The sequence below is a fragment of the Haliotis rubra genome, unplaced genomic scaffold (genome assembly GCF_003918875.1).
Source record: "Haliotis rubra isolate DU_JTF1 unplaced genomic scaffold, ASM391887v1 Scf99, whole genome shotgun sequence".
In the NCBI taxonomy this organism is placed as follows: domain Eukaryota; kingdom Metazoa; phylum Mollusca; class Gastropoda; order Lepetellida; family Haliotidae; genus Haliotis; species Haliotis rubra.
Genome location: NW_025767734.1, coordinates 1,459,119 through 1,482,493, shown reverse-complemented (window position 1 = coordinate 1,482,493; position 23,375 = coordinate 1,459,119). Strand labels below are relative to the sequence as shown.

Sequence of the window (23,375 nt, the reverse complement as noted above, 5' to 3'; positions counted from 1 at the left end):
TTGTCTGCACTGAGAAAAGAAGAACTGCTGGAATGCTATATAGTATAGATACTAAAAGGGAGATAAGGGTCGTAATGCCTGGCTATTACCATCTGGCCAGGCTAATGCGGTGCAGTTTGGTCCTATAGAAACATGCAAATGCTGCTAAAACAAATCAATAGATGTTGTGTTTTGGTTAATCTGGCATCTGAAGGGTAATTACCATTTTTTAAAAGTAGTTCTCACATGGCACCAAATCTGTCTATAAAACCCCAAATTCTCTGTCATAACTTTGTTTTCATTTCAGCTTTACCTCATAAAACAAATAAAACGGCAAAAACAGATAACACAGAGAAGACAATGTGTCAAACAAGTTCATCTTGATGTGCAGCAGCATGTTATGGGATGTTATTACCTAGCTGCACGATTGTGTTGGAAGGAGAGTACTGCATCTGTTGGGTACAGGTGCATGTTATTACATAAGACAGAGAGCAGGGTTGAATACCTCCACAGCATCTTGTTAAGAGATGTCTGGAGGAGTACTCAAAGTGCTGAGGTCAGCAAGATTTGGCCACATGTTGGATGCTGTTCAAGACATCAATAACTTCATTTAGGTGAATGTGAACCGACTTAGAATAATCTGAAATATGCTCATTTTCTCTGACTATATTGCAAAGTACAACACTACCATAATCTGAAATATTCATCATTATTAAATTTTTGCAAAAAATAGTCAGTTCATACATGTTACTGTCTCAAACACCTGATTGTGCTCTACCATATACATGTATATGCTATATACTACTTTCCCCACACCAAATTGTCTACACAGTGCTGATAAAAGAAGAAACTATATTCAATCAATCTTCAGCAAGAGTCAAGAGACTTGAGCCATTAGTCTGGTCTAGTAAGCTCAGTTAATTATATCCTCATTGATGCCAATTGACTCCTAAAGCCATGTTCAGGGTAATAGATAATCGCCAAGTTGCTTTGGCAAAGACAGAGTTAAATCATGAATTTAGAATTTTCAAAATGGATATACGGAATCTATCACTGAACTTTATCATACCTGTAGACACAAAATGATTCCATTAAACCAAGGACAAATGTAAAGGATTATGTCTATATTCACTATTTGAGTTGAGGTGAGCCAGAAACCTGAGGTCAAATCTATGGTCGCCCTGATTAAGTTTTTCAGCACCATAGCTGTGATTTTGATGATGATTTTCATCAAGGTGTTAAACACCTGAGTCGTCATAATGGGCTTTATTTCATTCACTCACTCTCTAGTGTTATTGTACATGTGACAGTTTTAACCCAATGATTTGATAAACGGAATCGTTCCAGTAAGATTCTGTAGCACTTAGGTGATCCAGGGCTCCAGATAATTTTTCAACATCAGGAGTACGTACTCCTTATTTTTTCAATATAGGAGTACTCGAAAAACTTAAGAGTACATTTAAAGTACTGAATGGAAATTAGTAATCAGTATTCTTGTGTTTCGTTTGGTATATGCACCACAACATTGCTACTCTTGTGTAAACAGGTCAATAAACAATAAAACAATACTTTTTCATATAAATACGTCTGTAAATGATTTGTACACCATTGCTGTGGTGCATATCTGCTACATTTTCAAAATTATTTCCTACCGTATCGTGCATATTTTTTATCCGTACATACGTCGATACGGCCCTTATCTGGAGCCCTGGGTGATCATAACTCATATACTGTATCAATGACTTACGACAGTCATGGCTTTGTGGAACATGGCCAAAGTACCAAAGTTTGACAACCAAATTAATTGAACAACAAGAAAACTCCTCTTCCATATACTTTCATAACATTTATGCGAAAGATTGTGTTCTGCAAACAGCCCATTTGTCATTCTACACAGTCAAAGAGGACAAGCTGTGCACAATAGGTCAGCTTTCTAACAGGTTTACTATCAATAGAATCTTCATATGCTTCAAATGTTGTCATGAAAATGGACATCAATGCCTTTAAGCAATCAAGCCACTCTTGTGCCTGTGGGAAATGCTCATAAATAAAAGCATGCCATGATTCCCTGGTGTGAGTTGTTGTGTCCTAAACATGGACTACTGCAAGAGCAGTCTGGACAAAGTTCTATAGTCAGTCTCTTCCAGGAACTAATGGCTAAAGAAAGAGCCTGTCAGCAGTGACCGGGAAGATTTCCACGGACACGGTGGTCTTTGGTTGAAATGTGAAGAATGTGATGGACGTGATGAATTGAAACATGAGCATAGTAGCGAAACCAATATCGTAAATGGCCAGAGCCCCTACTTTAGATGGAAATTAATACAAGGCGATAGGTTTTACAAATTAGACAATATTGATTCCATATAGTGAGGGCCATTCCTGTCTGTTCTGTACATGCTCCAGCAAACACTCCAGTCGATGGTCAGTCAGGGATAGGTGCAGGGTGCTGCATAAAGCATGAACTATGTGTTCCATGGAAGTACCAGTCGGATTGCAAATACATAAAGTTAATGCACTCTAAACACTGGGGCCTTAGATGACTTAGTTGCGGATCTAAACCAACATACATAAAACTTGTGTGTGACATCAGTAACCAAAAAACCCATAATTCTCACAACTATAGAGAGATAGAGATAGAGAGAGAGTGTGTGTGTGTGTGTGTGAGAGTGAGTGAGTGAGTGAGTGAGTGAGTGAGTGAGTGAGTGAGTGAGTGAGTGAGTGAGTGAGTGAGTGGTTTTACACCGCTTTTAGCAATATTACAACATTATCACGGCAGGGGACACCAGAAATGGGCTTCAAACATTGTACCCATGAGGGGAATCGAACCCGGGTCTACAGCATGACGAGCGATTACTTTAACCACTAGGCTACCATCTGCCCCCACAACTATATAAACATTTCAGTTGCTGTCAGAAAACTAACTATACACCTATTGCAAATTATGTTTAGATTTAAAGTTACTTTGCAAATTGACTGTTGTCAGTCTGAATCAGAAACCTTCAAAGAGAATGTCCATGTGAGTGAGGTCGTGAGTGAGGTCGTGAGTGAGTTGGGTTAAACACTGCTTTGAATGGAATTGTCCAGTTATGTTGGTCTAATGTGGGACGAAAACCCAAACTGGTGCAACTCTTTTACATTTCAAACTTTAATGAAATCCATGAACTCATTAAAACCTAAAAGCATTATTGTGAGGAACTGGGATTCAAACCCACTTATCTACAGCTCTTGGTGAGCCAAAGGGATGCAACTCTGCACAGCCAATCGTGATGCCTTTAACAACTAGGCCTTCCATGTGCCACCAAAAATGTCTTCAGTATCAATGAATAGCAACACATTTTACTCTCAACATGTAAAAGATCAATAAGTTCACATTTCCACTAGCTCTAAAACCTTTCACTAGACTTTGAACTACTGATTAAAGGTGCTTATTATGTAATGATAAAACGCCAACGTCCAGAATGGCTTGACTGAACCAAAACAGACTTCCTTCAAAGGTTCATACTGGCTCATAACACAACATTCATTTCAAGTTAAGTGGAAATCAATCTGCCAATATCTTCGTAATGAGCACTTTGGCTAGCATCCCTGTGTCTTGGCCCCAGTGCCCTTGCTGCCTATCCAATCTCTCAGCTGCAAACACCCTCCTGTCTTCGCAGCTTCGGCAAGTTGTCATGGGTCGCTGGATTAAAACCCTTCTTGACAGACCAATTTGCTCATCATAAATATTGATGCCAATCAAAGCTGGGCATTGGGCTCCAACAAGCAAATGAATCAGCCTGCATCTGTTCCAGCTCTGGTGTGGAGGAATTCCATACAGCTGCATTAGTCCACTTAGTTCAGAGTCAACAAGGATTAAACCATTGTGCTGGTACATCCACCAGAGAATTTAATCAAATATGGACAGTTTTATCACTTGATGGGTGTTACTGTTGCAATCTGCTCATATTCAGTGATTCCTAGATTGATTATCTAGTTCAAAGAGATATCTCGTTGTACAACCATTTCTAAATATTTGGTCACAATTGCAGACATTTGAGGGCGGTAATGATTCAAAACTCTTCAAAATGAAATAGACATGACATTCACACTTCAGTATATTTAAATCAGAACTGTGTTGCTTAACTGCAAAATAACTTCTTCTTTACTTAAATCAGCTGCCTGGAAAATATCATCTGAGACAAACATGTAACACTATCTTGATTTGCGTAGCGATCCTTTGTTTACATAGGTTGTACGGCTCCACGTGCTGTCATCGAAGCCGACGGAGAGCAAACGATGCAGCCAGTTTGATATCTAAATATGTACTGTCATAAATCTTACTGTCGCAGTTGTGGAAGAATATACATGTAACAATGTAAAACATTGTGAAGAGCACGCCGAAAAGCTTGCATAAGGCCGGTCTCTTCTTATTATGAATATGCGCGTTTGTTTACAAACAAGAGAAAAGTCCCGGTCACGTGATATGCAAACTAGCCTGTGGCAGTGATGTTATGCTAAGTCATCACTGCGCCGGAGTGTGGTTTCAAACATCTCAGAGCAATTGTGATGGATGTGCGGCACTTACTACATCCATGCCTGAATGTCAATACACGCCATTCTGACTAACACGCTCTTTAAACAGAACAAGGAGGAATTAGTCAATGAAGCGTTGGCCTGGGAATAGGGAAGATGGCAGTTATGGTCATCCAGTCGTTCACAGTAATGGCCACAGACATTTGTCAACAGTATAGCTGCATGAACAAACCTGAGGACACTTTCATCGCAGTGGTGGCAGAATTATCTGACAGGCATTCAAGAGTCAGGGTTTTAGTAGCTGCATTCAATGCCAAGCACATACCAGGAAGTCTGCTGAAGCCAGCCAATCAGAAGGCTGCTTCACACGGTCATCCAAGTCATTCTTCTTTGTAATGGAAATGGATTGAAATGTTTGATAGATCTCAAGAATTGAAAAGGGCAGTAAGAGATCTGTTATCTTTTCATCCTTGAAGGCTTGTGAAGAATTCTTGCAAATATTCACAGTGCCAATTACTGTTTCCAAACACATGTACTTACAATGACGCACAACAAAGCAACAGTATATATGGTGGGATATGAAGAGTAGTTACAGAAAACGTATCATAGTTGACTGCAACCTTTGAAGCCGCCAATTCAGCTAGATCTAAATTGTTATGTTGATATGTGCAACCTTGTCATTCACAAAGTGAGTGAATATAGGCTGACTGACTGGGTTTGGTTTTATGCCGCTTTTAGCAATATTCCAGCAACATCACGGCGGGGGACACCAGAAATGGGCTTCACACATTGTACCCATGTGGGGATTCGAACCCGGGTCTTCTGCGTGATGAGCCAACGCTTTAACCATTTGGCTACTCCACCGGCCCGAGTGAATATAGAGGATATTATATGAGTGCCCATGTCATACTATGTTTAAGACACGAGTGCCTAAATGTTGGTATTTCCCGACATTTGGGCACGAGTGTCGTAAACATAGTATGATATGGGCACAAATATAATATTCTGTTTAGTACCATGTCCCCATGTCATACTATGTTTAAGACACGAGTGCCTAAATGTTGGTATTTCCCGACATTTGGGCACGAGTGTCGTAAACATAGTATGATATGGGCACAAATATAATATTCTGTTTAGTACCGAAGTCGTCAAATTGAGGAAAATAAACCCAAATCTACTTTCAAACACAGGCTGGCTACCCGCCGTTGCCGCATGTAGAACGCAACGTCACAGAAGAAATGTGACGTCATGGCCTTGTTCATCGTATGAAAAATATGAACCCCGATATGTTCGCCCTCGTAGGTAATAAATAGATTTATGCCACTTTTCACAATATCATAGTTACAGCAAAGAGTGAGTGAGTTTATACAAGTTTTTAGCATTACAGCAACGAACACTCGACATGGGCTTCACATACCATTATGGGTACAATGTGTGAAACCCATTTCTTGTGTCACCCTGCCATGATATTGCTGGAATACTGCTAAAAGCGGTGTAAAACTAAACTCACTCACATACTGTACACATGAGGGGTATCTAACCCGGGCCTTCTGTGCGATGTGACAACACTTCAACTACTACCCTAGCCTACTGTCCCAAGGGATAAAACATTGATACAAAGTTTTACCTTATTGCATTGAATGCATGATAAGATAATAACAAACTATCAAAATCTAAATTTCCGCCAAAACGATGAGGCTGACACTGAAGCTTTTGATTCTCACACAACTGCCAGACGACCCACTGACTGTTGGGAGTGATTAGAGTGAGTGAGTTAAGTTCTACACCGCTTTTAGCAATGTTCCAGCAACATCACGGGGGGGACACCAGAAATGGGCTTCACACACTGTACCCATGTGGGGAATCAAACCTGAGTCTTCTGCGTGACGAGTGAATGCTTTAACAACTAGGCTACCCCGACACCCCGAGAATCATTAGATGTGTTCTAACACAATGTTTAGAAAAAGACAAGCATCTTAATACAGGACCTTTGATGAAGAGATCCTTTATTTTCTCCTGCCACGGAACTGGTAATAATATTTCGCCTGATTACTTAGCACCAAAATAGACAGTCAACATGAAATAATTCAGTCTAGAATCTAATTCATGTTAGATTGTTCTTTGGTGGATTATAATTATTATGAACAGTATTTCAAAATCTACATTATGAAATATTTCCTAGAGCCATGGGGTTTGCAAATAGACAAATAACACGCAGAACCTTGTATCAGAATATTGTTATAGCAAAACTGGAAGTTAAGAACCCTTCATTCACAAATTATCAAAGATAAACATATGTTGATGAGTACAAAGGGGGAAAATCAACACACACTAGCTGGGAATAGAATATTATCAACTGTTGGATAAAACACCTTTCTCATACCACAGCATAACTCAGTACAGCTGGAGACTGATGTGTAGTCTCATAACTTGTACAAAATACTGACATTAATGTTACAAAATCTTGTATCACAGCATACTTTTGTCAGACTAAAAACTGACAAATCTGGTGTCCAAAAGGATCAATGCCACCAGAGTTACCTCCCTTAACTTCTCAAACCCTAACATTCAACTGTGATGAACAAGATAAACTGTGTTATTTTTGTGTGAGTGTGTATTCTTGTGTGACAGAGGACTAAACATGTGTCCTAGTGCCTATATACTAGTGGTGTGTGCATCATTTTGATAATAAATCCATGTGAGGTGAAAACTTGAATGATACCTGAAAGGAAATTTGTTAAATGTGTGTGAGAAAACATGCTCTCAAAAATTCCACATTTTGTCTTAGATAAATAATAGAACAAAGCTGGTAAGTGGTAGATGATCGAAGCTCCTTTTGGGAAACACAGCAATTCTGTATCATTTCAGTTCAAATCCTGAAAAACACATACCATACACAGTAGCCAGTACACTGAAAGGTGTCAATCAGTACACCTCTCCCTTCATGGACCATGGAACAGGGGAGGTGAGGTGAAATAGGGCTTAACGTTGCACTTCAGAATATTTTGCTCATATGACAACGTGCATGCGTGTGTATGTGTGGCTGCTTGTACTAGCCCAGACCTAAGCTGGTTTTATAGTGCTAGCTCACTAATACAAGCATAAATACCTCATTCAGACCCATTATACTGACTTCGAATCGACCAGTCCTTATTTTACCCATTAATGCCGAGCCAGGCAGGGGACAACATGTACCATATTTTTCTTTTGGTATGTCGTGGTCAGGGATCGAACCAACGACCTTCCGCTCTCTGGTCAGACGCTCTAACCACTACACCACGGAGGCAGCGCCATGGAACAGGTATATGGGGAGATAACCCGGTACCGATTCATCAATCGTCAAATGTGTGTAGATTGGTTGGTATACATTGTATTACATACACATCAAGGATGAATGATACAATAGTTGCAGACATCTGGAGGCAGCGGCATCTCGTTGTTGTGTCACCCCCAATACTGCTAACCCAGCTATATAATGAGTGTTTGTCCTACCTGAGGTTGTGCTCCTCCTTCACTCGATTTTCTTCGCCCGCTGCCACTACTTTAGAAGTTGTTGTTGTGACGAACTTGCCATCCTTCATGTACGTCCTTGTCTTGGTCATTGTACGATAATGGCTCTTGCTTTCCTAAAAGGACAACATTCTTACACATGAGCGTCTTCAAACATCACCACAGTGGATCCTGACATGACAGTGTTTATGTGAGTTGGTAGGAGAAACAAGATTGTAGATACAGAGTTGTACACACATGGTATCCTGAACAGATTCAAGGCCTTTTCAAGACTTTTTCAAGGCACTAACAGTTAAAGCTGTTTTTTTAAGTAGAATACAGGCAACTTAAGGAATTATCAAGCAAATTCTGCTTGGAAATTTAAATTACTTGTTATCATGCATCATTATGTTCACCATATGTTCATAAGGACCATTATATTTGTACATAATAATCAAAGAGTATTTGATGCGTAATTGAGGTTAAATGCAAGGTCTTTTCAATCATGCCTGGTTTTATCAAGGCAATGGGTTTAAGGGACCTATTCTGACATGGTACTTTCCAATGTATCAGAGGGAAGGAAGCATGAGAAAAATCCTTTTAGGAGGGGCATCGGAAGCTGCCACCACTTAAGTTTAACTATACTACCAATAGTTGGGCTGGACATGTGAAAACAGCCTAAAGGCAGGGGCCCAATCCACTAAACGTTCGTAGCACAATGCTATTCATAAGCCAATGAAAGGTGAGGTGAAATTGGGTTTAACGTCGTGCTTGAGAATATTTCGCTCATATGACGATGTGCATGCGTGTGTATGTGTATGTGCAGCTGCTTGTACTAGCCCAGACTTAAGCTGGTTTTATAGTGCTAGCCCACTGAGATACCATGCCACAGTGAAACATGAATACCCAGACACATTATACTGACTCCGAGCCCACCAGTCCTTGTTTTACCCAGTAATGCTGAGAGCCACACAGGGACCAACAAGTACCATATTTTAACATATTTTGGTATGATGCGGTTGGGGATCGAACCCGCGACCTTCCGCTCTCCTGGCAGACGCTCTAACCACTACACCACGGAGGCGGTCTAAGCCAATGATAGAGTATAGAGATACGATAGGTCGTAACATTACAAACACTTTGTGGACTGGGACCCTGAGCCTCAGATTGAAATAAGTATCATAAAATGATAGGCCATCTTGTGTACATCTATATGCACATCTATATGCACATGTATGTATTGCTGTTTTGAAATGGATGGAAATGTAACCAAAAAGTGGAAATACAAAAATTAAAATAAAAAATTAAATGATAGGCCAGGGTGGAAAGAATAGAAGACATAAGGGTTCAATGAACTAGGTCTCGTGGCTATCTGAAGCACTGACAGGGCCCCATCCCCCGAAGTGATCTTAGCACAGCAACTCTTGTACAGATATGTTAAAATATTCCAGTCAATATCAGTGCTGTGATCAATTTGTAAAGTGTGTCCCGAGGCCAAGGTGGAACACTCACATATCTGTGGATAAGGTTGTAAGCCCTATGAGCAGTATTTCAGCTATCTCAGATCTTCAGCCTTTTACTCACAGTGGGTATTACTTAATACATGTGAAGGATGGCCCATAAAGAATGTCTGCACGGATGGTGACCCAGGAGTACTATCCACAATCTGCACACTCACATTTCTCTCACGTATCTTCTTCCTGCGCTGTATATTGTTGTCTGCTTTCTTGGATTCCTCCCTTTCCAGGCTGCCATCTGTGGTGGCGCTACCAGTCTCTGACCGCTTGTCAGAAAGGTCATCATCTGGGTTAGAGTAACCTACATTCCTGCCGTCTACTGGCGACCGGTCATCACTGGTCATCTTTGTCACAAACGTGTCAAGATCTGTTTCTGGAATCACACTCTGTCTCTTCTCATCTATTGTCACTTCATTCTTCCCTACGCCAGTCACGACAGTGTCCTTCACCACTGTTGCATGTCCATTGATAACAATAGCACCAGTTTCAGGCACAGGCTGTCCGTTTATAGTTATAACATCTTTAACATTTTCATCCACTTTTACATCACTACTGGGCACATTGACCTTCACCTCTTCAACTGCAGCAGGAGCAGGTTCAACCTTCTCCTCTGTGGGAGGTTTTGTGTCGGAGGTGATGGTGGTGTCGGAGGTGGAAGAGGTCACAGTGGTGTCGGAGGTGATGGAGGTGGTGTTCACGTCTATAGAGGCAGCTTCAGCTTGTTCCTCCTCAATCTGGGCCTCGGTCATGTCTTGTATTGTATCAAACACAACACTCGGCACTGATGGTTGAACTCGGGTCGACTTGATGACGTCATCAATGATGTCGTCAGCGATGTCATATGCGACTATAACGGTTGTGGTGTCTTCAGCTTCTTTTTCCACAACTTCCTGCGTCTTTGCAGGGCTCTCCGTCTGAAGGAAGAGGACATCATTATTAAAGAATCAGAATAAAAGAATTCTGTGAATCAGTATTTTCAACAATTGCTGAATAAATCTTAAGCTACAAACTGTTTTATGCAATTATAATATAGCCAGTGAGTAAATTTGGTTTTATTTTACTATACTTTAATATTCCAGGAATATCACAGTGGGACATATAATATAACTATGTGTCACTTCAAAGCTACTGAACTAAGGAAGGGCAGACTTTCAGCAATATCAATGCAGCATTTTCACAAAGAATGAGCTTCCTTGAATTAATCCTGGTCACAATTTCACAAAGCAAACTCTGAGCTACAACTGTCGACGACAAACAAAGCATGGCAATTTACAGCAGTTTGAGTGGAACACTAACATTATGAATCATGCTCTGGTCTTTCAAATTGACAAGTAAACATGTCTGCCAATTGGCATTATCAAATCTATCACCCCAATAAACCACTAACCAATCAATAAGGAAACAAATTCATACAGCAGGCATAAAAATTCCAGCAACATTAAAAAAACAATCCAATCTGCCCAGACACACCAGAGTGGGCTATGTTGGTTGGTTGTTGTTTTACGCCGCACTCAGCAATATTCCAGCTATATGGCGGCGGTTTGTAAATAATCGAGTCTGGACCATCCAGTGATCAACATCATAAGCTTCGATATATGCAATTGGGATACGATGACATGTGTGAACCAAGTCAGCGAGCCTGACCGCCCGATCCCGTTAGTCACCTCTTACAACAAGCATGGGTTACTGAAGATCAATTCTAGCCTGGATCTTCACAGGTTGAGTGGGTTAGGATAAAGCCTGAACAGTTCTATATATCATGGAGTGACAGCTTAATGTGGTGAAACCATCAACCATTGGTATGGTGCTAACGAACCCGAAAACGGAACAGGGTGATCTAGGATTCAGGCTCATGATCATAAGTTTCTAGTATGCCAAGAATCCAACTCTGCGCAGACAGGACACCCAAGTGGTTGACAGCAGCAGAGTTATCATCCATAATTATACACTATCATCCACGACACACCTCCCACAAATAGAACCAAGCAAAGGGGCATCTTGTACATTAGAGTGAGTGAATGAGTGAGTGAATGAGTGAGTATAGTTTTACGCCGCTTTCAGCAATATTCCAGCAATATCACAGCAGGGGATACCAGATATGGCTTCACACATTGTACCCATGTGGGGAATCAAACCCCTGTCTTCAGCATGACAAGTGGATGCTTTAACCATTGGACTACCCAACCCCCCTGCATTGAAACCCCAAGGTACAGAAAATATGTGTCCTATTTACCTGGCTGCCCTCTGATCTCTCGTCTCCACTTGGACCAATGCCCTCGTCTGATGACCGATCATTCTCCTCTTTCTCGTGCGTCTTGACAGCTTCAGCTGCTGCCTCCACTGGAACTTCAGCTGGAACCACTGGTGGTGTTGGTTCTTTAACTGCCGGGACTGGGGATGTTTCCCGCTTCTCCTCAGGGCTCTCCACCACAGCTGGTGGGGGTGGAGCAGGAGACTTCTTGGGGGATGGAGCTTTCTTGTTCTCATCTTCAGAAACCTGTTTGTGATCTGGTACTGGTGATTTCTCCTTAACTGGGGATGGAGACTTTTCTTTAGCAGGTGATGGTAATTTTTCTTTAACAGGTGACGGTGTTTTCTGTTTCTGGGGAGATGGTTTTCTGTCTGGAGTTGGTGTTTTGGCTTTCGCGGTTTCTTTTTCAACACTCTGGATAATAAAAGGAATAAATTAAAAATTTAATTTCTTATCACTGTAACAATTGTAAGCAGCTTCTCTATATATTCTCTATATGAGCAGTATTACAAGCATAACAGCATTCTGATTAAAACAGTCTTGCAATCAAATGGTCATATTATGAGATGACAATGTGCTTGATGTGGGAAGAAATCACAAAGTGTCTCAGATGTTTTCCAATTTGGTGAAACCCATGAGCATGGGTATAGTGCTGACACATCATAATTGGGGCAAACCAGAATTTGAACCCATCAGAGTGGCCTACATCGCAAAGGGAGGTAACTCTGCACAGCGAAATGCAGATCTGTTGACAACTGGGTCATTCATATTGTCAAGCTAATTTACCAAACATTTAATGCTTTTGTTTGGTTTGGTTGTTGTTTAACGTCACACGCAGCAATATTCCAGCAGTCTGCAAATAATCGAGTCTGGACGAGACAATGTGTCAACCAGTGAGTGAGTTTAGGTTTATGCCGCACTCAGCAATATTCCAGCTGTATGGTGGTAGTCTGTAAATAATCGACCAGGGAACCGATGACATGTGTCAACCAAGTCAGCAAGCCTGACCACTCGATCCTGTTAGTCGCCTCTTATGACAAACATTTGCTACTGAAGATCAATATTCTAACCCGGACCTTCACGGGTACAATGTGTCAACCAAGTCAGTAAGGCTTACCAACCAGTCCTGTTAGTTGCCTCTTATGACAAACATTGATTGCTGAAGACCAATTCCAATCTGGATCTTCGAGGGTACATTTTAAGGATTCAGCAGAGGCTGGTATGGAATAGCATACGGTACTGTTTATGATCAGGAAGTAGATAACTGACAGTTCAGCCCTTCATGAGAAAATTGCTATGGATTCTAATTCACATTCAATGGCTTGTACCATGTGACACTTGGCATTCTCGGATCCTGATAACCATGTATGGATTGCAATGATGAAATTTAACAGGGATCCTGGAGGTTCTCTCACTGAATTCAAAACAAGAGACCTGCGGATCTACACAGTGAGCACACTGGTCCTTATGTTTAAAAACACACCTACTCGTGGAGATCATCCTGTAGCTGAACATTACCTTATCCCGATCCTTGTCATCATGCTTGTCGGTTTCTCCACTGTAGCTGGAGATGTTGTCCAGGTCGATGGACTGTGAGTCATCGCTCATATGCCTCTGTAACAGACAACCGGAGTTAGTGTTCATACCATGCTACCTGACAGTTCAGCCAAGGTATCAAGCACATGGAAGTCATTCAAAAGGTGACAGAGACTTTAAAAGGTTGGAATAGAGCACTGTGGCAATTTTTACAATTTGCAAAACAATGCTCATAGAAATATAGACACTCTTGTCAGTATATCACAGACTTGAATACTCCTCACAGGAATTACAGCACACATTCAGATGCTCTATTACAAAGTGGTGATGAGCCAAAGAGCTAACAAAATGCGGCCATATATAAGCCCTTCAGGAACCTTTAGCACAACTCAAATAATGCCATAGAGTAAAGCAATCTATATAGCTGATCATCAAAATTTTGTAACCCATGTCATACACTGAAAAGCGAAAACCACACAGCGTAATTTTGAAGGAATACCATAAAATGTGAAGCTTTTTTGTAGGCATACTTAAATATTAACACTATTTGGGGTAGCCAATTGCTGTTCAGAGCCAGCTAAGCAATATTTCAGCTATATGAAAGAGGTCTGTATATAATCAAGTCTGGACAAGACAATCCAGTGATTCATCGCAAACAACTATTAACGCCATCAACCAAATGACAGAGCCTGACCACTTAGACACCTTTCATGACCAGCATAGGGTGCTGCTGACCAGCTCTAACCTAGAATCCCCCTTGACCAAGGAAATGTATTGTAGAAGAGAGTTGTGTATTCAAGTCTGTGTTGTACTGCTGGTGTCAGGCCTAAAAAAAAAATGTTGTGGTTCCAATTACCTGACCGACCCTTCAATTCTGGTGCCGACCCTATTTTTTTAAGCAGTATGAATAAAATAAGCTTTCAGATACCATCATTTTTTTCCAGCATCACGGACATTGGTCATTCTGATAGAGAAAGCCGACAGGATGGCTGCAAGCTTGATTGAATAAACAATTACACATTGATGAATGTGTTATTAGTTTGTACTTTACTTCTAAAAAAATGTTGTTTTTTTTAAAATCCTACCTACCTCCCCTAAATTTTAAAGAGGTGTAATCGGAACCACAACATTTTTTTTATTTGGCCTCAGGGATAATGTCAGAAAAAACAAATCTAATCAGTGGAGACAAGTATCCACCAAATAATCAGTTTACAACAGTTGTTTGGGTGTTTTCACAAGACTGATCTATATTCTACCTGTCCACATATTCCAAATCATTTTATGAACATACATCATTTCTGATTAATCTGATTGATATGTCTCATTATAATGATTATGATTATGATAGTGATTACATAAATACAATCAGATCAACTTCACATCTCATATTGGTGACTTTCTATGTTACCAAAACAGTGAATGACAGTCCGATTCTTCAATGACAGATTAGCCAAAGTTAATGAAAGAATCATGTGGTTGTTAGCTTTTCTTGGTGGTATAGTGTCATGTCATTATGTGGAAATATGGAACACAATAAGGGGCAGGGATGACAAAGATCTATCACAAAGAACAATTTCACACAAATAGTGTTAATAACACCAGAAAACAGGACAATCACCTGTTGATAAAGGGTCCAAAGTTAAAGAGGAATATTTTCAATAAACAACAACCAAATCTATAACAATCTCAAGTAAAATGTAACAGAATTTTACCGATGAATGATAACATACTGTTATTGAAAGTATCGTTTATACTGCCTTTCAATCCATTATCATAACAAATATAGAACATATTTTCTGAAATAAGCCATATTTTGAGCAAAATTATTTCATACTCTGAGTATCAAATCAAAAAGATCTTGGATACAGCATCACTTTGCGCAATAAATGGGTTTATACTGCTATAACTGTTTCAATCCTTAGTCAGCAATATAAGAGTGGCCTGTAAGTGCTCAGTGTCAATCAGGCTGATAGATAGCATGTGTTACTGGATATGATGACAAACATTCAGGTCACACATTGCAACAGTTGTTTGGTCAGTGCTGCACAATAATCCTAGGAAATTATCAAGTTTGGACCAGACAAACACGTGACTGATATTATAAGCAATTTCCACAGGAACAGGAAGATGTAAAATCAACAAGGGCAGGGAGCCTGACCAACAGAGTGAGTGAATGAGTATGGTTTTACGCCGCTCTTAGCAATATTCCAGCAATATCACGGCAGGGCATGCCTGAAATGGGCTTTACACTTGTACCCATGTGGGGAATCGAAACCCGGGTCTTTGGAGCGATGAGCCAACACTTCAACCATTAGGCTACCCCACTGCCCCCTGAGTAACAGTCATGCCGTTGTCTAACATAGGCTGCTAAGACGGTAAGCCTCATTTTCAGTTGATGTGTATGGTGGTGGACCAATCCTGCCCTAGCATATCTGTAGTGATCTCCATCACACAACTGCAGGGTGGGAGAGTGTTTCATGCCCATTGTTCCCATCACAGACAACATCTCAGCTGTGTGCATACCCATGTGGGGATTCGAATCGAGTTGGATTGACACCATGAACATCAATCTAAGCAAATGGCAAGTGAGTGATTTGGGTTTAACACCAGCATACCACAGAACTCATAACCATCTGTTCAGTACCTGTCATCTTCAAATCCAGCTCATGAAGATTGTCTACCCAGACAGAACAAATAGGAAAGCTGAACAGTTAACTACAATTCTAGTGTTAAACATCCTCTAACTGTGAATCTATAACTAAAACTGTTACACAATAAAATTAGCACACAATCTGCAGACAAATGACTAAAACTGTTAAGAAGGCAACTACAGAAATTAACATCAACAGACGAGTAAGAGAATGTAAGTTAGAGCTACTACTGACGTACAACACTAGAAATATGTACATAGTTATGTACTCTTTGTTTTGCTTAATGCTGTTCCCAGCAGTAATTACAGGTTAGTCGTATGACAGTAATAATAAATAATCTGGACCACATAATCCAATGACTGATATATTGGACAACGATTTATGCCATCCAGGTACAAGTCTGACCACCTGATCCATATGTGACCAGCATTGATTGATGGGGACCTATTCCAACTAGGCATCTCCATAGGAATACAGTTAGGGCAGTCTCTACTAACAAGGAAGTCTCCTGACAAAGCCTTGTACAGAGATGCCAACCCTATTTTGGGCCTAAGTGTAATACTGGAGGTCAAAAAGTGTAATTTGGACCTAAAAAGTGTAATACTTAAAAAAAAAACTAAGTGAAAGGTGATAACTTTATAAAAATTACCTGTAAGAAGGTTTATTCACATGAATAGGAAATATTCTAGACAGAAATACATGTGACCAATCATTATGAAGCTCTATACATCGAAAATTGTTGGTCATGTTACACAAAATACTTTAATTCCTTACAAGTTAATTGGAATGAGCGCGATGCTAAGAGTAAGACCATTTCTGAACCCCTGTACCGGTGCGTTACGAAACACTTCCCTGTGAAATTTTTTCCACTTTATTGATTTTCTTAAAACGAGTAGAAAAGCGTAATTTTCGCACATTAAGTGTAATGGCGTAATTTAATGGTCAAAATCGTAATAATTACGGCCAAAGCGTAAGGGTTGGCATCTCTGCTTGTACATACAAAAATATTATAGCTCAGTGCCAAAACCTTATTGATCTCTTGCCCAAAATATATCCTGACTTTGAGTAACAAATCTTACTATTCTGAAATACATATTACTTGACTAATAAATGAGGGGAAAATGTTATTATTAGTATCAATCATTTTCAGATAGTGAGTGAGTGAGTGAGTGAGTGAGTGAGTGAGTGAGTGAGTGAGTGAGTGAGTGAGTGAGTGAGTGAGTGAGTATGGTTTTATGCTGCTGCTTTTAGCAATATTCCAGCAATGGGCTTCATATCATGCTGGGGGATGAGCCAATATATTCCTCTGAAGATAATTTCACTTAAATAATATTAAGTAATACATACAAATCATATACTCAAACTACTTCAAAAACTGTCACTGAGTCACCAAGCCTGACTACATGATCCCTTTTCTTGTCTCATAGGACCAGCATAGAATGCTGGTGACCTCCGAAATCCATAATCGCCATATTGGTCATTAATAGGTGTGGGGAGCAAGAATGAGCAGAACCACGAGAACACAGAACCCACATTAAGGTGTCTGTGAGTAGATACTAAAGAACAGGACACTTTACAACATACATTTACCTGCATAATCAAAGCTTTGTCCTTACAGGTGCAAGAAAGCAATAAGAAAAGGGGGTCATTTTTGTTACTGATAAACATACATTATTTCATGAATCCACATATAAACAACAATCAAAGGTAAACTTGTGACAAAATTTTGTTGAGTGAAGGAACAATACATAATCAGACAATCAGTTATTTTTTGTTGAAAAAGATTTGATGTCATATACATTTAAACAGAAATTCAAACACAAGTTAAAGGGGGAGAATAGTGAACATCTGGATTATCTCCCTTGTTTCAGCCACATGTCAAATGAGTGGTTGGTTCCAATGATAAAACAGAACAATATGTAACAAACAGTCAGTGCAAATGAAAAGATGAATGTGAGCATTTACAAATGACAAAGGAGAAAGGAAAAGTAAAGGAATAACAACATTTTCTACACACAAGTCAATAAAGAGATTTCAGAAATTGCTGTACCACACTGCAAGTTTTCCTTACTGATCAAATCCGATACTAACTGATTTTCACAAAACATACATTAGCCTCACTGTTTGTACCACTCTTTGCAACCCCAGAAACATGCACTGTGATTATTTCCCTTTAGATTTATCTCTCAAAAGACATTCATCAAAGAACCTTAAAAAAAAGCATTGGCTTAGGTGTCCTTTATTCTCCTTCCGCACTGAGTTACAGGACACAAAATCAAAGTTAAAGACAAAATACTTCCCACTTTTTAACACACACCACTGTACAAAACTGTGTTTGTAGGATTTCAAAAGTGTTTACATTCTAGCCCGACCAAATCGACTTGTATTTCAGATAATTTTGCTGAAAATATTCTCATGGTAAAATAATTCACGACCATGATCATTACTGTTTAAAGAGATATCTGATATTAACATGAAATAAGCATACTGACCATAAAAATGAGTCAAATGGAATTAACTTGGTCTGGGCTAAAACAATTTAAAACACTATCGTTAAAGCTTAAGATTATGTTATTCCATTACACAGTGTTGTTGAAACAAAGGGCTCCTGGATGCTATGTAAGGAGGGAGGTTGAGACAAGCAACTCAAAACACACAAGAGAGGTTAAAATCACAATAAAATAATCCACATTGCCATGGCAACACCAGAATACCTGGGCTTCCTCCTCCAATATGTCCTCAACAGCACCCTCATCTTTGGATAAGTTTAACTGGGGATATACAGAAAGAGTCGTCATATACCTCACCAGAGATATTCAGTGTTGGAAATCAGAGGGCCCCAAATCACCTGACACGGTTTCAGTCATATCTAGGAATTATTGCCCAAGATGAATATTTACTTCAGCTGAATCTCCTGTTTCAAATGAAGGATACCCAAAGTTACTGTTTCTTGTTCTTTAACTACTTAATCAAATCAAAAGACAGTGATAATGTTCTTATTTATCATTCTAAAATAGTATAAATTTATACTATACATTTTCCTTAAACTTATAAAGTGTAATGCTGTACACCTCAACATGAAGAAACTATTAATTATATACTGAATTTCTGCCCAGGAATTTTCAGCCTCATTGGTACAGAACTTTGAAGGGGAAAAAACAGTCTGAATCTCAATTGGACCCAAATTTTGAATATTATGTCTTCCCAAGCTACACAATTCTGTCTTAAGTTGTCTGTGGTGTTGGTTGATTTATCAGGACAATCATATACCCAACCCACAGAGTTATGAATAAGTATCAGGTACTTGATATTATCATAGTGACTTCTACCACTGAAAATGATAAAATACTGTATGTTAGCATGCTCCAAGGCCCATTATACCCCAACATCATATGATGTTCCCACTGTTCCTTCTTTATCACTTATTATGTCAAGGTGTCCCATTACCTGTTAAATTCCATTGGCCAGTTGAATTGCCACTCCTCATTTCAAACACTGGATATAACAATGCATAACCTACTGGGTAGTATCTTTCTTGTGGAAAATATATATCAGGGTTATTAAAATAAACAAATAATCAAACATAGAGTCAATCAAACAACTATGTTAGTTGAGCATGCTATATGGTGTCTATATGTTCCTTTCTTGAAAGTATGTATAAACCGTGGGGCATTTAGATTCAACAGGACTGTTGAGTTGTCAACATCTTTCACTGATAGTGTTAGTATGTGGGGATATGCATTGATCATAGCTTGAAATACCTAACAGGTAAAGCTTAGAATCAGGTACTATAATGGTTTGAAAAAAACCCTGTGCCTTTTAAATTTCATCTGCCAAACAAAATGTTCATTTGAGTGAACTTAATATGTTTCTTTTCACTGAATTCTAAATAAATCTATTACAAGTATGGTAACTTCCGTGATTTGAATTTGATTTATTTTGAAACATTACAAAAACTGTTGCCCCTGACTGGACTGGGAGTATGAGAGTAAGCTGTTGGGTTATTTAACTTTTACATCACTGTGTTGGTTGCTGAAGCTTAAGCATCCTTGTCTTTGTCACAAACAACAATAACGTGAGAAAGTCTGACATGCAGGTGTTAATACCAACATCTTACATTTGACAATAAACATTCATAACAATGATAACAGCATTCTCAAACAAATATCTGTACAAGAAACAATGTTAGACCATCTTACAAACAAGAAACAAGAATCCCATTTTTCAATCAGGCAAGAAAAATAAGAACACATAGAGTTGTCTCCCTTACCTTGATTTCCTTGATATCTTCCTCTTCTGATAGATCTGTGACAGTCTCAATAACATCAGCCTTGGCCTCAAGGATGAGGTCCAAAATAGGCTTCTTGTCCGTGTAGTTCCTTATAAAGGGGTGCTGAAATCATAAGCAGTTTAAGAATCTATCCTATCCTTACTGGTGAGTGAGTGAGTGAGTGAGTTTAGTTGTACGCCACACTCAGCCATATTCCATCTACATGTGGCAGTCTGTAAATAATCGAGTCTGGACCAGACAATTCAGTGATCAACAGCATGAGCATCTATCTGCACAATTGGGAACTGATGACATATGTCAACCAAGTCAGTGAGCCTGACCACCCGATCCCTTTAGTCGCCTCTTACGACAAGCCTGGGTTACTGAAGGACAATATTCTAACCCGAACCTTCATGGGTTATTTACTGGTGAAACATGGCATTAAACTACGAGGGGGCGAGTGAGCTCGGATTAACACTGATCTAAACAGTATTCCAGTTATTTCATGGAGTGTCAGTTTGATGTTAGAAGTTTATGAAAATCATGACCACAGGCTGACAAACCAAGAACTATAATCAGCAAATTTCAGCATTATATACAAAAACACACCTGTAAAATGGATACCGAGGGAAAAGTTTGATAAGTTTATAATGACACACTTGCACGCTGGTGGCAGTGATGATAACACAACAGCAACACTGACTGACTGAGTGAGTTTGGTTTTACGCCGCTTTTAGCAATATTCCAGCAACGTCACGGCTGGGGACACCAGAAATGGGCTTCACACATTGTACCCATGTGGGGATTCGAACCCTGGTCTTTGGCATGACGAGCCAACACTTGAACCATTAGGCTGTGAGTGAGTTTGGTTATGCTGTACACACTCAGCCATATTCCATCTACATGTGGTAGTCTGTAAATAATCGAGTCTGGACCAGACAATTCAGTGATCAACAGCATGAGCATCTATCTGCACAATTGGGAACTGATGACATATGTCAACCAAGTCAGTGAGCCTGACCACCCGATCCCTTTAGTAAGCCTCTTACGACAAGCCTGGGTTACTGAAGGACAATATTCTAACCCGAACCTTCATGGGTTATTTACTGGTGAAACATGGCATTAAACTACGAGGGGGCGAGTGAGCTCGGATTAACACTGATCTAAACAGTATTCCAGTTATTTCATGGAGTGTCAGTTTGATGTTAGAAGTTTATGAAAATCATGACCACAGGCTGACAAACCAAGAACTATAATCAGCAAATTTCAGCATTATATACAAAACACACCTGTAAAATGGATACCGAGGGAAAAGTTTGATAAGTTTATAATGACACACTTGCACGCTGGTGGCAGTGATGATAACACAACAGCAACACTGACTGACTGAGTGAGTTTGGTTTACCGCTTTTAGCAATATTCCAGCAACGTCATTTTAGGGACACCAGAAATGGGCTTCACACATTGTACCCATGTGGGGATTCGAACCCTGGTCTTTGGCATGGCGAGCCAACACTTGAACCATTAGGCTACCCACCGCCCTCACAGCAGTAACAAAGCTCAAATCTAAGGCTTGGAATGAGCACAGAACATAAGGGTTTATTGCGGCACCATATGCCGCTTGGACAACCACCACCATGTCCATAGACATCCCCAAGAATTAGCGCGTGTGTGAGTCTCTACCAAATTGCTGTGACTTACATTATAGAGGTCTGCAGCGATGGGCCTCTGACCTGGTGATTTCTGAAGACATCTCCCAACAAAATCATTAAAACTCTCGACCTGAAAACATATTTAAAGACATGTAATATCTCACTCTTCCTCATGCAATACACTATTTTGACTACCAGCTGAAACAGCAACACTGTGACCTAGTAATGTTGTACTGACCTATTGAAGCATCAATGTGAAGTAACAAAGCTCACTTATCCATGCAACCAACTATCCAAGGCTTGCAATACATTGAACACAACCTAACACTGATGTCAACCCATCATCAATATAACACCCCTCTAAGCTATACAGAAGAAAACAATGAGTCAAACAATGAGTTAAATATATGTTAATAACTTTCCATTCATCTTGATGCATCTTGTATGAAAGAGGCGTACCTATTCATTCCCAAAAGATTGATACATTAAAAAACTCTTCAGAGGTAAAATTATCAAAGCAATCTGCTAAATACAGAACATGGGAGACATGCTGGCCTTTGTCTTAATGTTAAATAATGCAAAAAAAGATAACTACCTGTATAACGATAAAGGTATTCATCAATCTATCCCAACAATATCGTAACTATCATATCAATATACCATTTGCACAGGAAGAGTGTTTTGACTCTCGTCATGCTTTTCTATAGTACAAGTGCACACAATAGTCAAAATTAACTGGCACAAAATATGGATCCTGGCTTCTCAATGGGACAATCAAGTTCATAATCTGGAAGGCTATCGTTATAACAGTGGGACTGGTGATGTTTTCTTTATTTACCATCTGCCCGGCTTTTCTAGCCGAGGTGGGTCGGACTTCTGTATCTTGATGAGGACCCTCATCGGATGCATCTCATGGTTTGGGGGCTCGATCTGCGCAAACTCGATAGCAGTGATACCTGCAACAGTCACAATGGCAAATCAGTAAATGAGTATATAAGAAGTTCTGAAAAAGGCAAACCGGTGACAGGAATGATAAACAAACTTACTTGCATGGGTACATTCCCATGCAAGATAGATAGATATTCCCAATAGATATTCCATTAATTTTTGACAGGGACACACAGAATGGACATAGCACATTGAAAATATGTGGGAATAAAACCCAGGGTCTAGATTTTCGAAGCTCTCTTAGAGCTAAGATAGCCGTAAGTGCCATACATATGCATTAACTTACGACTATCTTAGCGCTAAGAGAGCTTTGAAAATCTAGGCCCAGGACTTCAAATGCTAAATTGCAAGGCTGCATGGACTGGTGTTTACATTTACTTACCCAGTGACCAGATGTCAGCCTTGGAATCATATGGTGTGTCTTTCAGGGTTTCACACAGGATCACTTCAGGGGCCATCCTGGGTGGGAAGAACACATGGTCAGGTTTACATAATTAATATAATCAAGTCTTTTTTGACAAATGAAAGGTATACTGCTTTCCTGCACACTAAGTTCTATAGATAGACAAC

General features: G+C 39.7%; 1 protein-coding gene across 3 annotated transcripts in view; it reads right to left on the bottom strand.

The window, feature by feature from the left end:
* The window catches only part of LOC124265691 (STE20-like serine/threonine-protein kinase), an 87,450-nt gene extending 64,637 nt beyond the window's left edge, over window positions 1-22,813 (bottom strand). The window contains exons 1-9 of one of the 3 annotated variants that reach the window (XM_046700489.1): window positions 22,696-22,813; window positions 21,907-21,987; window positions 20,206-20,328; window positions 18,650-18,706; window positions 17,526-17,546; window positions 13,267-13,362; window positions 11,731-12,162; window positions 9,659-10,411; window positions 7,984-8,117 (exon numbers count right to left, since the gene is read on the bottom strand). In XM_046700489.1, coding sequence (XP_046556445.1) covers window positions 7,984-8,117; window positions 9,659-10,411; window positions 11,731-12,162; window positions 13,267-13,362; window positions 17,526-17,546; window positions 18,650-18,706; window positions 20,206-20,328; window positions 21,907-21,987; window positions 22,696-22,698 — 1,700 coding nt within the window. In that variant the 5' untranslated portion in view covers window positions 22,699-22,813. The remainder of the gene's footprint in view (window positions 1-7,983; window positions 8,118-9,658; window positions 10,412-11,730; window positions 12,163-13,266; window positions 13,363-17,525; window positions 17,547-18,649; window positions 18,707-20,205; window positions 20,329-21,906; window positions 21,988-22,695) is intronic. The other 2 variants (XM_046700490.1, XM_046700491.1) reach the window with 2 other exon arrangements.
* Window positions 22,814-23,375: the final 562 nt, after the last annotated feature.